We start from the raw sequence: 15,500 nt of genomic DNA, 5'->3' as shown, positions 1-15,500 counted from the left end.
AATATTTTTTTCCATGAACATCTACCTACCCCCACAAATTAATTAAAAAATAAGTACAAAATATATAAATTTAATACATTTTTCTATAATAATGGTTCACAATTAAAATGTTCAATTATAAATAATTATATGTTCATTTGAAAAACATTATATGTTCAATTATGTAATAATTACATGTTTATTTATAACCATTATTAAAAAAAAATTCATTTACAAAATATTGTATGTTCACTTATAAAGTTAAATACGTTCACTTATAAGAGTTATATATCTTTTTTAAAAAATAAAAAAAGAAAAAATCAATAAATTTTAAAAAGAGGAAAAAATTAAAGGAAAACACATCTGTAACTTTTCTCTTTTTCTTCAACACCATAGCTACCTTATGAAGCTTCATATTTCTCTCTCATGATACTCATATCAAAAGAATTCATCAATGGAGGGAGTAACCACATATCCAATTATTTACCACAATCCTCAATTACACTAAATAACTTCTAGATTTTAGTCAATATTCACTCTAGAATTTCATGATTTCATCAATAATTTCTTCAATCGAGGGGGCACCTCAAAGCAAGCTACCTCCCAGGGAAGTCAAACACACCTCATAATCAAAATCACAACTTCAACCAAGTGAAATTAACCATCATAAACCCTACTATTTAATTAAATAAACATAAATATAATTATAATAAGCAAATTAAATGTTTAAATGTCAACTATTGTTGCCTCATCATCGTCACTACCACAACAAATCAACAAAAATAGTCAATTTTGGATCAAATTATTCGAACAATTATTGTGTTTGTTTGTTAAAATGGCTTCACTGCGGCGGTGGAAAGCGGTGGTTTATCATTGGAGTAATACTCATGCGTACATAGTGGGATTGGGAATACTAATTAAAACGGTGTAGTTTGATAGGGGTGTAGGTAGTACTAGATACACCTGGGTCTAGGGAAAAATTTGTATAGTGGATGGGTTGATAACCGACTTGTTGCGTATCTCACATTTTGTTTCACCAATTCAAAGTTCCATTTTTTTTTTTTTTTTTTTGATAAGATCCAAAGTTCCAATTTTCAAACAGAGAAATCTCAAGTCCTTAACTTCAGGGTTTACCACAGTTTGTTTTGTCGAGTCTTCGGTCTCAAGCAACATTTGCATCGCCGGTTTTATAACTGTGTTATGATTTGTTAAATTAATTGTTAATGTTCTAATTTTTTTTTTATGCAACCATGCACTAAAAAAATAAAATTAAAAATTAGGGGGAAAAAAGGTAAAGGATCCTGATTGAACCCTAGACCCATAAGATGCAGGTAAGGGTCTAAAAATTTTGTACCCTAAAGATTCGGGTAGGGTATGGTATGGAAAAAAAAAATTCGGGTACGAGTCCGGATATTACTAGACCTTACCTATTATCATCCCTACTTGCATACTTGACATGACTACGTACATATATAACCAATGAGCACTCGAACAGTCTTCCTAGTTGGATTGTAGAACCAAGAGGGGTGAACGCAAGCTCTCGTTTTTTAGGGACTCCTGAGAAGTTGAGTAAAAACCATTCAGACTCTAGTGATGGATGAAAATTGAACCACTTCTTGTGACTCCCCAAAAGAGATTTTTGACAAAACTTCAACGAGGATATGCTAAAATCTTCTAGCAAAACTTGCCTTTCCCAACCCCTTTGGTTGAAGAGGCTCCTATAAGAAGTATTTTACTACTTGCATGCTCTATATTCTTTTTTGAACATCTTTAACATTTTTTTTTCTCCATTAGTAGTCCCCTTATATCATATTTACTTTCCATATTTACTCTCTTCTCTTCTTATAGTTATACCTCACTTTTGCTTTTACATACTTTTTATTCTTCAACCAACCCCACTTATATTATAAAATAATTTTTTCAGTTTTTCACATAAAACTCTTTATCCGGAAAAATAGAGCAAATAATATAATACGGAGGGAGTAACACAGGTCCTTACACGATTTTGACTTATCTTGACTTACTTTATTTAAGTTGAATTTTCTTATTTAATTTTATTTAATCACAACTAATCATAAGCTTTATATGTGACGAAAAAAAAAATAAAAAAAAAATAAATTTGTCCCCTTAAATGTTTGTTTATTTGATAAATCATATATTTCCGGCTAAGAAGACTAAACTTGTGTAAATACTAGAATATGCAAATTCAAGATATCAATTTGATGAATGCTTTACAAGAAATTTGCTAATGCGAATCCAATCTATTTCCAACCAAGTAAAATGATTTATTATTATTTGGTTGCTATAATAGCAAATGTTAAGCTAGTTTAACCACTTCGTAATCAAATCACAACAAGAGATAGATGAAACACATGATTTTTTTTTTTTTTTTTTTTTTTTTGAACCGGAACACATGATATATACAAAAGTCGTATAGTACTATCTCTTATTCCTTTATAAACCTTTTTTTTTTTTTAAGAAAAGGCAAATTTTATTAATCAGACAAACCAAAACATTACATTGAGGATACTAATCCCCTAGGCAAATGCCCCTTAGCCAAGCTAAGTCTCTAGCCTTTACTTTACTAGAACTAACACTGCAAATTCTATGATTCACATCAAAACCTATTCTATTTACAAGAACTTCTAGCCTCAGAATTTTAAACTTTCTTCGATTAAAAACTGATCTAAGATCATATGAAGCCGAAAAGACATGCACAAGGCAAGGCAATTGAAGCAGAATCTCTAAACTAATCCTTCCTAGGAGGCAAGGTAGTTGGTTGCCAGGCCATGCGGCGCTGAACCGCTGAACCCCGCATGGCTGCATGATCCATAAGAACAGGGTCTACAGGGAAGCAAGCATACAATTACAATCTTTCACAGGGAACAAAATTTAACACATGAGCTCAAAAGAAAAACTATAAATTTCACAGGAGTTAACATGTTTTAATTTACTGCTACACCTTTTCTTCTTAGTTCTTCACTTCTTCCTCCCCAAAACAAATTAAAGTTCTCATTATATAATCCAACTTCTCCCTTCTAAAAGCAAGCCATAAAAAGAAAAGAAAAACTATAAGAAGACTCTTACAATAGAAGAAAACAAAAGTTCTCAAATTATCTGCATCTTTGCACTTTATATTCACACAGCACTGCAGAGGTTGCTATTTTGGTGCAGCATTAATTTTCTAGCCACTATGTATCTGTACGTGAATCATCAAATTTTGAAGCAATTAAAAAAAAAAATCCTATAAGATGACTCCTACAATAAACTAAAGGCATAGCTAAAATCAGTGGCGGAACAAAGGGAGGGCTAGGGTGGGCCTTGCCCGCCCCCGTGATTCTTGCCACTATGTATATATAGTTGTTTGGTTCAATTTTTTGCAATTTTATATCCAGGTTTCCTCGAACCCCCAAGGCATACCGGAGAGAGGTGGGTTTGGGGAAAACCAATTTAAGTGCTCATATCTCATAATAGTATCAATACCATCATAATTTCTGTCATACTTGTTCGGTTGTTCCTACACAACTCTTGTCAAAAAGTGCTGAGCCTAAATGTGATAATTTAAAGATAATATTAAATCAAATGAATTTCTGCTTGATGACTGCAAGAGAAAGAGAAAGAGAAAGAGAAAGAGAGCTTAATAACTTCAAAGACACCCTAAAAGAGTTCTTGTTTTGCACATTTAATGATCATATTCTTCATCCATGACACATATAGTCTGCTACACTTCAAGCACCCAAAAATTGATGTAGGAACTTAGTAATTACATCAATTGTAAAACAATGCACATTTGACATTTGTTACCTTATTAGTAACATACCTGCTTCAAGATAACATTTAACACAAGAAATTTTGCTAAACCAAATCCAACCATTTTGTGATCATATCTCCAGTAAAATAAATCTAATCAAGAAAACAACTCATTCATTGCAGCTCATGATAGCAAAATCAGGTAAATTGTCTTATAATTTGAGACAAGTAGCTAAGTCTTATTTGCAGATTTGCATTCATTTCTGATAAGGTTTACAATGGGATAACAACATTAACAAATGTATTTATTAACACAAGCAACTAATTTCCACAGCATAAGTATCAACACAAACAGCTTATTTTTGACAATGTTTATCTCAACGACTCAATGTAAGCGACTAATTTTCACAATGTATGTACCAACACGAGCAACTAATTTTCACAATGTATGAACCAACACGAGCAGCTAATTTTCACAGTGTATACACGAGCAACTTATTCTCCTAATGTATGTCATCCATTCTGTTCACCGTAAAGAAAAACTGTATGAGGTGATACAAGGCTTTGAACATAGTTCACCGCTTTCATTTGGAGTCCAAAACGAACAGGCCTCGCTTCAACTGGAACTCCGCTGAAGTCAACAAGTAGTAGCCAATTAAAATGGAACATCATAACCTCTCTAGCCTTGGTAAGCCCAAAAAAATACCAATATTCATGTCTCATATCACCATAAAACAACCTGGTCCATGATTCCCTCACATTATATTCATTCATCATCCACATATCAACTTCATATCCACCTTTATAATAAGCCCAAGCACACAAGCGATCATTCATACGACCCAAACTAAAAGCAGCACGAACGATATCAGGTTCTCCAAAATTGGGATACGGCAATTTCATAAATTTGATGTTACGCCGAGTAACCAAATCAAAGACAACAATGCGTTTGTGATTAATTGCTATAGAAACACCCCAATGTAAAGCTTGATTTACCAGTGTTCCACTATGTATATACCAAGCATCTTCAAATAAAATTGGCAGATTCTCTCGCAATGTTTGCATTGTATCCCATTTTCTCGTGGAAGATTCAAAGACAAGTACATTTCCCATTCGAAAATTAATGGCAACAATGAAGAATTCTAGACCGTCATCGTTTGAAACACAACCAAACCCAAAACTATAATCCTTTGTAGCAAAATGATTACTCTGAAGAATAAATCCTTGAGGTTGGTGAATCACAATATCAAGATTAAGAACAGGATTACAAACCCGGTAATCAAATCCAAATTTTAGAAGATGACTTGGAGATGGCAATTCACCATTAAGAGCATGAGAACAAATCAACAAAACTAAACCGTTACAAGAACCAATCAAGAAAATGGGATTTGTAGTGGAATATCGACCAAAATTGATGATTTGAACATTTTGAGAATCTCCATAGTCGAAAGCAGTTAATGAAGAATTATGAGCAATGGAAAGAACAGACCTCGAGGAGAGATAATTTGGGTGCCGAGTATGCTTAATGATGAAATCGGAACTTGAGATTAACAACTTCCATTCTTTACAGACCCTTTTGAATCGGTGAAGTGAAGTGGCGGGAAGACTTGGAAGGATTTTAGTCCATATGATGTCCGACGGAATTTCTCTGTTCTGGGTTTCACTTTCTCTGTTCTGGGTTTCACTATTCTGGGTTTCTCTGTTCTGGGTTTCACTGTTCTGGGTTTCTCTGTTTTGGGTTTCATTGTTCTGGGTTTCTCTGTTTTGGGTTTCACTGTTCTGGGTTTCTCTGTTTTGGGTTTCACTGTTCTGGGTTTCTCTCGATATGATGTGCATCGGAATTTCTTTGTTCTGGGTTTCTTCGTCGGCGTTTTCCGGCGGAGAAGACATGGAGTTGGGTTTTGGGGGTTTGATTTGCGGCGGCGATTATGGCGGAGAGAGTGGTTTTGGCGGCAACACTACAGTAGGAGTGGAAGAGATTCTTTGTTTGATTTAATCTGGAAAATTACTGAAAACAAAATGAGCTTTATTATTACAAAAACTTCGTTAATTGGTTTTATAACAGCAATCTGTGGTTTTATAGCTACACACTGTGGTACAAGTTTGGGCCAAAATATGGAAGCCCAGAGCCCCAGAAAACCTATTGGATGGGCTGATATCATTTTTTTTTTTTTTTTTCCTCGGAGTGTCATTTTATATTAAACTAGTTTAGTTTCCGATTTCTAAATTAAAGCTATTTTAATTAGTTATTTTATTTGATATTTAGAGAGCTTTAAGAACAGGTGGTGAGTATCGATTTTTAATTAGTTTAAAATAACATATAAAAACACAACTCTCTTCGGTTTTTAATTGCATCAGATCACTTTGACCGCCATATATGTTAATATGCAGCTATGCCATCAATATCTTTAAATTCATAAGTAAATAACATAAAAATATTATTATGAAAATATACACCGACTAATCCATTAATATGTACATAATAATAATCACATTTATATAATTTGAATATATTAGAAACAAAAATTTTCTTAGTCAAAATCACTATTGAAGTAACACTTAATCCAAAATGATATTGCTTGTATATATATACATATTTTTTAATATAAGATACTTAATCTTACATCATAAATCATAATAAAGGAGCAATTTTTTTTTTAAAAAAAATAAAACTATCTTAACCATTTTTTTTCCTAAAATAATTTTATGCAAGTGCAAATCAATAGTACAAAGTATATTTTAGTTAACAAAAAAATTACCGTTGTTAAGATACAAGAATTTTATAATAAGAAAGATATCATATGATAATATAAAGCTTTCCTTATAAATTAAAATGACTGCCTTAAAAGTTAAAATTTTATTTGTAGATATAAAAGTACACACAACCAAACAAAAAAAAATAAGGATTCAAGGAAATGACACATGTCGTTGTTGGTGTGTCATTTAGTATATTGTTATTGATTGATTAATTATTGATAAAAAAAAATTGTACTTATTTTGATTTACAATAATTTCTTAAAAGATCTAAATTATAAATACGGGTATTAAACACCTTATATATATATATATATATATATATATATATATATATATATATATATATATATATATATATATATATATATATATATATATATATATATATATATATATATATATATATATATATATATATATATTGAAGAAAGGTATTAAACACCTTAAATCTAATGGCGTCACATCTAAGTAGTGATTCTGAAACCTAATCGGTTATCAAAATCGAAAAATTTACAAGACGAAAGTTCCAAATTTGTACCCCTATACACAATAAATAATAAATAAAAATTAAAAATTAAAAAAATAAATAAATAAATAAAACAAACAAAATCTTCTTGGTTGGAGAATGGAAACTGTTGGGCTTGAGTATAAGATCATCTTCATCTAGCCACCTGCACATAGGGATGCCAATGGGTCCACGATCCTGCCCAGACCCTATCATACCCTATCTAAAATACGGGTATGGGTTTAAATTTTATAAACCTTATGAGTACGGGGTAGGGTATGAGTATAGGTGGTATTGGGTAGGGTAAGGGTTCGGGTACAATGTATTTAGACCCAGACCCAACCCGTGAACCCATCGAATCCAGACCCTCCCTAGTCCCGTACTTAGGGCCTGTTCACTTTAGCTTAATTTAAGTTTAGTTGAGCTCCAATCAGTTCAGTTCAGTTCAACTCCTAATTTCCTTCTCTCATAAAATATTCATTTCAGCTCAGTTCAGCTCAGTTCAGTAAATGTGAATATGCCCTTAGACCCATCCAATTTACTAAATTAAAAAAAAAAATCAAAATAAAATAATACTTGTAAAACCCTAAGTATGTAAGGAGCTTATAATCAAATTATAGCATATCTCACATTTTGTTTCACCAGTCCAAAGTTCCAATTTCCAAACAGAGAAACCACAAGTCCTCAATTTCAATACTTTACTGCATTTTGTTTAATTTTGCCAAGTCAACAATCTCAGGCAATATCCGCATCGCCGGTTTTATAATTGTGTTATGATTTGTCAAATTAATTGTTAATGTTTTCATATATTAGGGTTTTTTTTTTCTGTGCGTGTTAAAAAAATACGATTAAAAATTAGAGGAGGGGGGGTGAGGTAAAGGACCCTGATTGGACCCTAGCTAGACCCTGCTAGACCCATACGGTCCAAGTAAGGGTCTAAAAATTTTATACTCGAAGGTTCCGGGTAGAGTATAGGTATAAATTTATTTTTTTGGGTTTTTCTTAACCCTACACATTGTCATCCCTAGTTCCCTACCTGCTTACTTGACATGATTCCGTATATATATAACCAATGAGCTTTGATTGCGGGTGTAGTGCACTTGGACAATCTTCCTAGTTGGATTGTAGCACCAAGAGGGGCGAACACAAGCTCTCGTCTTTTAGGGATTCCCGAGGACTTGAGTAAATGATCGAGAACCATTCAAACTCTAGTGATAGATGGAAACTAAGGAGGCGCTTGGATTGGGACTATTAAATTAAGGGGTAATAAAAGTCAAATTAAGCAAAATTAAAGTAAACATAGGAGAGGGAGAGCTAGTGATGATGTGATTGTAAGAAGATTTATATAGTGATGGTGTGGTGACAGGTGAAGAAAAGAAACTATTACCCTTATTTTGGGGGTAATAGGTTACACTAGGGGGAGGGTGAGTAACCTATTACCCTCAATTTGAAGGTAATGATTCCTTCACCCCTCTCTTTTCCTTATGTCACTACAACCTTAATTCATTAATAAGCACCTTGTCTCCCTATAATAATACCTCTAATCAACTATAATTTACCTAGTTTGACTTTTATTACCACCTTAATTTATTACCCCCTTAATTTATTACCCCCATTCAAAGTGCCCCTAAGCCAATTCTAGTGACTCCCCAAAAGAGATTTTTGACAAATGCTCAACGAGGATATGTTGAAATCTTCTAGCAAAACTTGCCTTTCCCAACCCCTTTGGTTGAAGAGGCTCCTATTAAGATTTTAAATTGGTGACTAACACCAAGTACTCTCTCTGTATTTACTTACTTGCACTAATTTTCTTTTGTAGCCATATTTTACTACTCGCTTTATATCCTTTTGAAAACTTTAACATATTTTTCAATTTTTTCTCCCATTAATAATCCTCGCATGTCATATTTTAATATTTTTCATATTTACTCTCCTCTCTTTTCATACCCACTTTTGGTTTTCACAATTTTTTACTCTTCAACCAACCCCACTTCCATCATAAAATAATTTTCTAGTATTTCTCCTAAAATTCCGAATCTGATCGAAAAAATGGAGCAAATAACAAAATACGGAGTGAGTAACACAAGTCCTTATATGATTTTGACTTGACTTATTGTATTTAATTGAATTTATTTTCTTTTCTTTTATTTAAAATCACAACTACTCATAAGCTTTATATGCCCCCCCCCCCAAAATCCCCTTACATGTTTGTTTGTTTGACGGTTATATTTCCGGCTAAGAAGACTAAACTTGTGTAAACACTAGAATATGCAAATTCAAGACAAAATTTTGATGAATACTTAAAAGAAATTTGCTAAAGCGGATCCAATCTATTTCCAACCAAGTAAAAAAAATTAGGAAATTTTGTTTCAAAAAACCATTTAAAGCATTGTTTTTGTCAGAAAAAACGTTTTAAATTTTTTTTGGCAATCTAAAACCTGATTCTAAATTTTTTTTGTTGAAGACAACCAAAAATCCTAATTACCCTAATTATCCTCTAATTTTCCCTAATTACCCTTTAACTCTCAATTAATTATTATAAATTGTAGCATAAATTAAAATATAACATAAACCCCCACCCCAACACCAACCAGCCTCCCCCTCCCCTGCAGCAGCCGCAGCGGACAGAACCCTCCCACTTCCCCTACCCTGCGCCGGTGCTGATGCCACCCCTACCCCCACTGTCAGTCCGTCACCCTCCTTCTTCCCCTTGAACCACCATCCTCAATATTCCTGGACATGAACCCAGCCCCCCTTCCCCGCCGACACCAACCCACAGCCACTACCCCCGAGCCTCGACCGACCCCCTCCTTTTTCCCCCTACCCCTGTTCGTCGGCAAATTTTACCTTCCAAAAGATTGTCCAAACATATCACACAAATTTTGGACCCTTTGAATCTCAATTTCGGAATAGCTTTTGGGTTTGATATTGTGAGCGTTTCCGGCGTCGATTGGGGATAGGGGTTGGGCTGGATCATTGTTGGCGGAGGAGAGGGCTAGGCTTATGCCCAAATGAAGGGAATATTAGGGGTGGTGGTTTAGGGGGAAGGGGGAGGTTGACGGCAGATGGTAGGGGCGGTGTCGGTGTCGTCGCTGGGGAGAGGGAGGGGATTCTAGCCGCCAAGGCTACTGCAGACTTGCAGAGGAGGGGTGGCTGGGGTGGGGATTAGGGTATTTTATGTTTTTTTTAATTTAATTTAACTTTTTAAATAATTAATTGAGAATTAAAGGGTAATTAGGAAAAATTAGAGGATAATTAGGGTAATTAGAGCATTTTGGTTGTCTTCAACAAAACAATTTTAGATTCAGGTTTTAGATTGCCAAAAAAATTTAAAAAGGTTTTTTCGAACAAAAAGAGTGCTTAAATGGTTTTTTCTGACAAAATTTCCAAAAATTTATTATAATTCTTTGGTTTTGCTATAATAGCAAATGTTAAGGTAGTTGAGCCACTTTATAATCAAATCACAAAAAAAGAGATAGATGAAACACATGATACTTAAACAAACGCAGAAAGCAATTCATCGTATTCATTGCAGTAAGTACAAGTAACTAAGTTTATTCACCATCATTTACAGAGAAAATAACAAATGTATAACCATCTATTCTCTTTGATCCGAGTTTAGAATACGAGGCAATACAAGTATACAACTAGACATTTTTAAAATAAGGGAAAGTATCTTACAGTTTGTGGGCATTCTGGCAACAGAAGCAACTAACTTTCGCAATGTATATACAAACAATGATCTATTCTCTTTGGTCCGAGTTTAAGGCACGAGGCGATACAAGGCTTTGAACATAATTCACCACATTAAAATGGTCCTCGAACCAGTATGCAAATATATAACCATATAATAAATCTTCGTGTTTCTTAAAAATTCGCGGTATTTCCTTTCTTTTCCATTCTCGGGTTTTTAACAAGTATACAAAGGCAACAATCTTAGGACAACTCGAGCACACAAGAAAATTAATAGCAACAATGTTGAATCATCATGAGATGAAACATAACCTATAGCTACAGCTTAAAACAATTACTTTCTATAACGAAATTCCTTATTATTTCTTATGGATGATGACCACCTTAATATATAATCATACCTCAGCTTCTATATAATTGCTGTCGTAGTGCTCCTGAAATTTTTTATTCATCAATTTTTTATTGATGTAGGAACTTAGTAATTACACCAATTGAAAAACAATGCACATTTGACATTTGTTACCTTATTAACATACCTGCTTCAAGATAACATTTAAACAAGAAATTTGCTAAAACAAATTCAACGCATATTATTCTCTGATTTTGTAATAGCAAATAGCAAGTGCTAGTTGAACCATTTTGTGATATTATCCCCAGTAAAATAGATAGGAGAAACCACATGATATTAATCAAACCAAGAAAACAACTCATACTCATTACGATTTGCATTATCATTTCTGATAAGGTTTACAACAGGATAACAACAATAACAAATGTTTGTATCAACAAAATCAACTAATCTTCACAACATAAGTACCAACACAAACAGCTTATTTTTGACAATGCTTGTCTCAACCACACTAGCAACTAATTTTCAGGTAGTATGTACCAACACGAGCAACTAATTTTCACAATGTATGTACCAACACGAGCAACTAATTCTCACAATGTAGCTACCAACACGAGCAACTAAGTTTCACAATGTATGTACCAACACGAGCAACTAATTCTCCCAATGTATGTCATTCATTCTCTTCACCAGAGGTCGGAAATTTAATTAATTATTGCATGTGGTAAAAGGCTTTGAACATAATTCACCGCATTCACTTGTTTTTCAATATCAACAAGCACCCATTTTGGTGGAACGCGGCTGAAGTCAAGATATACTAGCCAATCAAAATTGAAAATCATAACCTCTCTAGGCTTGGTAAGTCCAAAAAAATACCAATATGCAGCTTTCATATTATAACGAAACAACCTGGTCCACACTCCATATTCTTTCATCATCCACAAATCAACTTCTCTTCCACCGTTTGAATAAGCCCAAGCACACAAGCAATCATTCAAACAACCCAAACTAAAAGCAGGATGATAGAGTCCAGCTTCCCCAAAATTGGGATACGGCAATTCCTTAAGGTTCAACTCCTGTCTAACCAAATCAAAGACAGCAATGTATTTCTGATTCATTCCTAATATAGAAACACCCCAATGTAAAGCTTCATTCACCAGTGTTCCACTATGTATATACCAAGCATCTTCAAATAAAACTGGCAGTCTATGTTTCTGAATGGGTATTTTCTTTACATCCCATTTTCCGGAATTACATAAGTATACAAAGACAACTGCCACAGGAAGATTCATCAACATTGGAAAATTAATGGCAACAATGTAGTAATCCTCAGAAGAATAACCAAACCCAAAACTATAATCCTTTGCAGCAAAATGAGTACTCTGAAGAACAAATCCTTGAGGTTGGGGAATCATAATATCAAGCTTAAGAACAGGATTATAAACCCGGTAATCAAATCCAAAATTTAGAAGATCACTTGGAGATAGCAATTCACCATTTAGAGCATGAGAATGAATCAACAAAACTAAACCGTTACAAGAACCAATCAAGAAAACGGGATTTGTAATGGAATATCGGCCAAAATTGATGATTTGAACATTTCCAGAATCTCCATAATCGAAAGCAATTAATGTAGAATTAAGGGAAATGGAAAGAACAGACCTCGAAGAGCGATAATTTGGGTGCCGAATATGATTAATGATGAACTTGGAACTCGAGATTAACAACTTCCAATCTTTACAGACCAATTTGAATCGGTGAAGTGAAGTGGCGGGAAGTCTTGGAAGAATTTTAGTCAATATGATGTCCTTCGGAATATCACTCATCTGGGTTTCTCTGTTCTGGGTTTCACTGTTCTGGGTTTCAGTGTTCTGGATTTCTCTGTTCTGGGTTTCATTGTTCTGGGTTTCTCTGTTCTGGGTTTCTCTGTTTTGGGTTTCAGTGTTCTGGGTTTCAGTCGATATGATGTGCATCGGAGTTTCTCTGTTCTGGGTTTCTTCGTCGGCGTCTTCGGCGGTGTTTTTCAGCTTCTTATGCGGCGGAGAAGACATGGAGTGGGTTTGATTTGCGGCGGCGATTATGGCGGAGAGAGAAAATGGTGATGGTTTTGGCGGCAACACTACAGTAGTTGATTATTAGATGGTTTATTTGATTTCATTTCATAACAAAATAAATGAAAACGAGATTATTTATAACTGTTTTTTTTTTTCTTTTTTTCTTTTTTTTTTAAGGGAAGATTATTTATAACTGTTTAATTTTGTGGCTTTGTTTTTTAGACATCTTTCCGTTAAAGATGCATTAATGCATTATTATTGATCTAATAAGGTAGTGAGTGTACTGCCTACTAGTGTCTACTCCATAGACCATAGTAAGTAGTATTAAAGTATATAGTAGACTTCGTCATTAAAAAAAAAGGGTTTTTCTACACAGTACCCCTAAGGTATTCACTTTTCTAAGTTAAGTCCACCCATTTTAAAAATTCCACACTGTAACCCCAAGGTACCTTTAGTGTGTATGATGTAACCCCCCACTAATCCTAAAATTAACACCGTTAACTTTGTTAAAAAATCTGTTTAAAAAATAAAAACAAACCCCTCCTTCTCGCAAAACCACCCATGCACCACCAACCCTTTCCTCCTCCAAACCCACCCACCCAGCAAACCACCCACCGAACTTCACCCCAGCCACCAAACTTCACCCAAGCCACCGCACCCACCCTGCGAAACGCACCCAGCTCAACGCAACGCTGAAACAACAACACCAATTCGTCGCCGATTCGACCACCAAAAATCTGATGCTTGAATCTTAAAGGCCGAAAACCTCCAATCCTTTACCCTTTCACCCTCAAAATGCCCGGAATCGACCATTGAAACCCCGAATGGTCGATTTGGCCGTTTAAAGGGTGAGGGAAAGGGGGGGTGGTTTTGCGAGGTGGTGGTTGGGGCTGAGGTGTTTTGGGTTGGGCTAGGGTGGTGCGTCAGCTGCGAAGTTTGGGGTTGGGCTAAGGTGGTGCATCGGCATGGGTAGGTGGGGATGGGAGTGCCGGTAGTTGCTGCCGGCAGTGGCAGTGGCAGTGGTGGTGGTGGGGCTGGTTCAGGGTTAGGGCTGGGTTCAATTTTCTTCATGGTTGTTGGTGTGTGGCGGTTGCTGGGTGTGGCGGTAGCTGGGTGCGTTAGTTAGGGTGGTTAGGGATGGGTGCGTTAGTTAGGGTGGTTAGGGCTGTGAGGGCCGGGTTTTGGCGGTAAGGCAATATAAAACCAACGGCAATAACTAACAGCAACTTAACGGCAAGGTTACATCGTACACACTAAAGGTACCTTAGGGTTACAGCGTGGAATTTTGAAAATGGGTGGGCACAGCTTAGAAAAGTGAATACCTTAGAGGTACTATGTAGAAAAACCCAAAAAAAAAAAAAAAAAAAAAAAAAAAAAAAGAGAGAAAGAAAGCATAGTATAGTATAGTTGGGAGAAATTACAAGTTTATAAGTTTGATTTTTTAAAATTTGTAAATTAGGGGTACTATATTCATTTCATATCATCTAATGAGAGTGAGGGATCGCTCAATTAGTTAGAGCTTCCCTATGAATTTTAAGAGATCTTAGGAACGAATTTCATATCATATACTCCGTAGTAATTTTGAGCAATTTTGTCATTTCATCTTTTTTTTTTTTAAAGAAAGAAAATTACTAATTTACAAAATCAATTTGATTAATGGGGCTCCCTCTATAATTTGACTTTTGTAGGGATATATTAAATTGTTTCTAGTATAGAGAATTAAATTAGTGCAAGTGAGCTTGATAGGAGAGGGGTTTAATAACATATGTGTGCAAGTGAGTTTAGTGAAAGGTAGAAATAATTAAATATACTCTGTATCAAATAAGATTGTGTTGCAATTAGGGTCTGTTCATATTTACTGAACTAAACTGAACTGAACGAATTGATTGGAGCTGAACTGAACTGAAATTAACTAAACTAAACTGAAGTGATTAGAGCTGAACTGAACTGAGTAGAGTTGAAATGAATATTTTATGAGAGAGAAAAATTAGGAACTGGACTGAACTGAACTGATTGGAGCTGAACTAGACTGAACTGAACTGAAATTAAGATGAAGTGAACAGGCCCTAATGAGTGTTGCGGTGATTACGAAATGAAGGGTGAAAATATTAGGAGACCTCACACGAACGGAATTCCTAATGCATAGTAATGAAAATCGAAAACTCAAAAACTTAACAAAAATATAAGCTAAATAAGATTGATTAAAAGAGGGGAAATTTAACTCTGAAATCAACGAGAAATAAGTGTAAAACGCAACGTTACAATAACGGGGTCATCCAAGAATGTAGCACCATGGTTAAGCAAAAAAATTGCAAGTTGCCCCAAAACAAATTAAAATGTTAAATTGGGTATTCAAAAACTTAATCTACTCCGTATCATTTAAGTAAGCGTTTCAAATTTAGACTCGTATTAA

The 15,500-nt window shown here is 34.6% G+C and overlaps 2 protein-coding genes across 2 annotated transcripts; both read right to left on the bottom strand.

The window, feature by feature from the left end:
• Nucleotides 1-4,242: 4,242 nt before the first annotated feature.
• Nucleotides 4,243-5,619, bottom strand: LOC145581335 (F-box protein CPR1-like). Its single transcript, XM_081638356.1, has one exon. It carries the CDS (start codon nucleotides 5,617-5,619, stop codon nucleotides 4,243-4,245), a length of 1,377 nt encoding a protein of 458 aa, XP_081494482.1.
• A 6,118-nt stretch (nucleotides 5,620-11,737) lies between these two features.
• On the bottom strand, nucleotides 11,738-13,084 carry LOC145581334 (F-box/kelch-repeat protein At3g23880-like). Its single transcript, XM_081638355.1, has one exon. It carries the CDS (start codon nucleotides 13,082-13,084, stop codon nucleotides 11,738-11,740), a length of 1,347 nt encoding a protein of 448 aa, XP_081494481.1.
• Between the last annotated feature and the right edge of the window lie 2,416 nt (nucleotides 13,085-15,500).

Source organism: Chenopodium album, chromosome 15 (assembly GCF_948465745.1).
Source record: "Chenopodium album chromosome 15, dcCheAlbu1.1, whole genome shotgun sequence".
Taxonomy (NCBI): domain Eukaryota; kingdom Viridiplantae; phylum Streptophyta; class Magnoliopsida; order Caryophyllales; family Amaranthaceae; genus Chenopodium; species Chenopodium album.
The sequence above is the reverse complement of the archived record's forward strand: the minus strand, read 5'-3'. Positions and strand labels throughout refer to the sequence as shown.

Coding starts and splice junctions, on each gene's coding strand:
- LOC145581334 (XM_081638355.1), bottom strand. CDS start 13,084: ATGTCTTCTCCGCCGCATAAGAAGCTGAAAAACACCGCCGAAGACGCC.
- LOC145581335 (XM_081638356.1), bottom strand. CDS start 5,619: ATGTCTTCTCCGCCGGAAAACGCCGACGAAGAAACCCAGAACAAAGAA.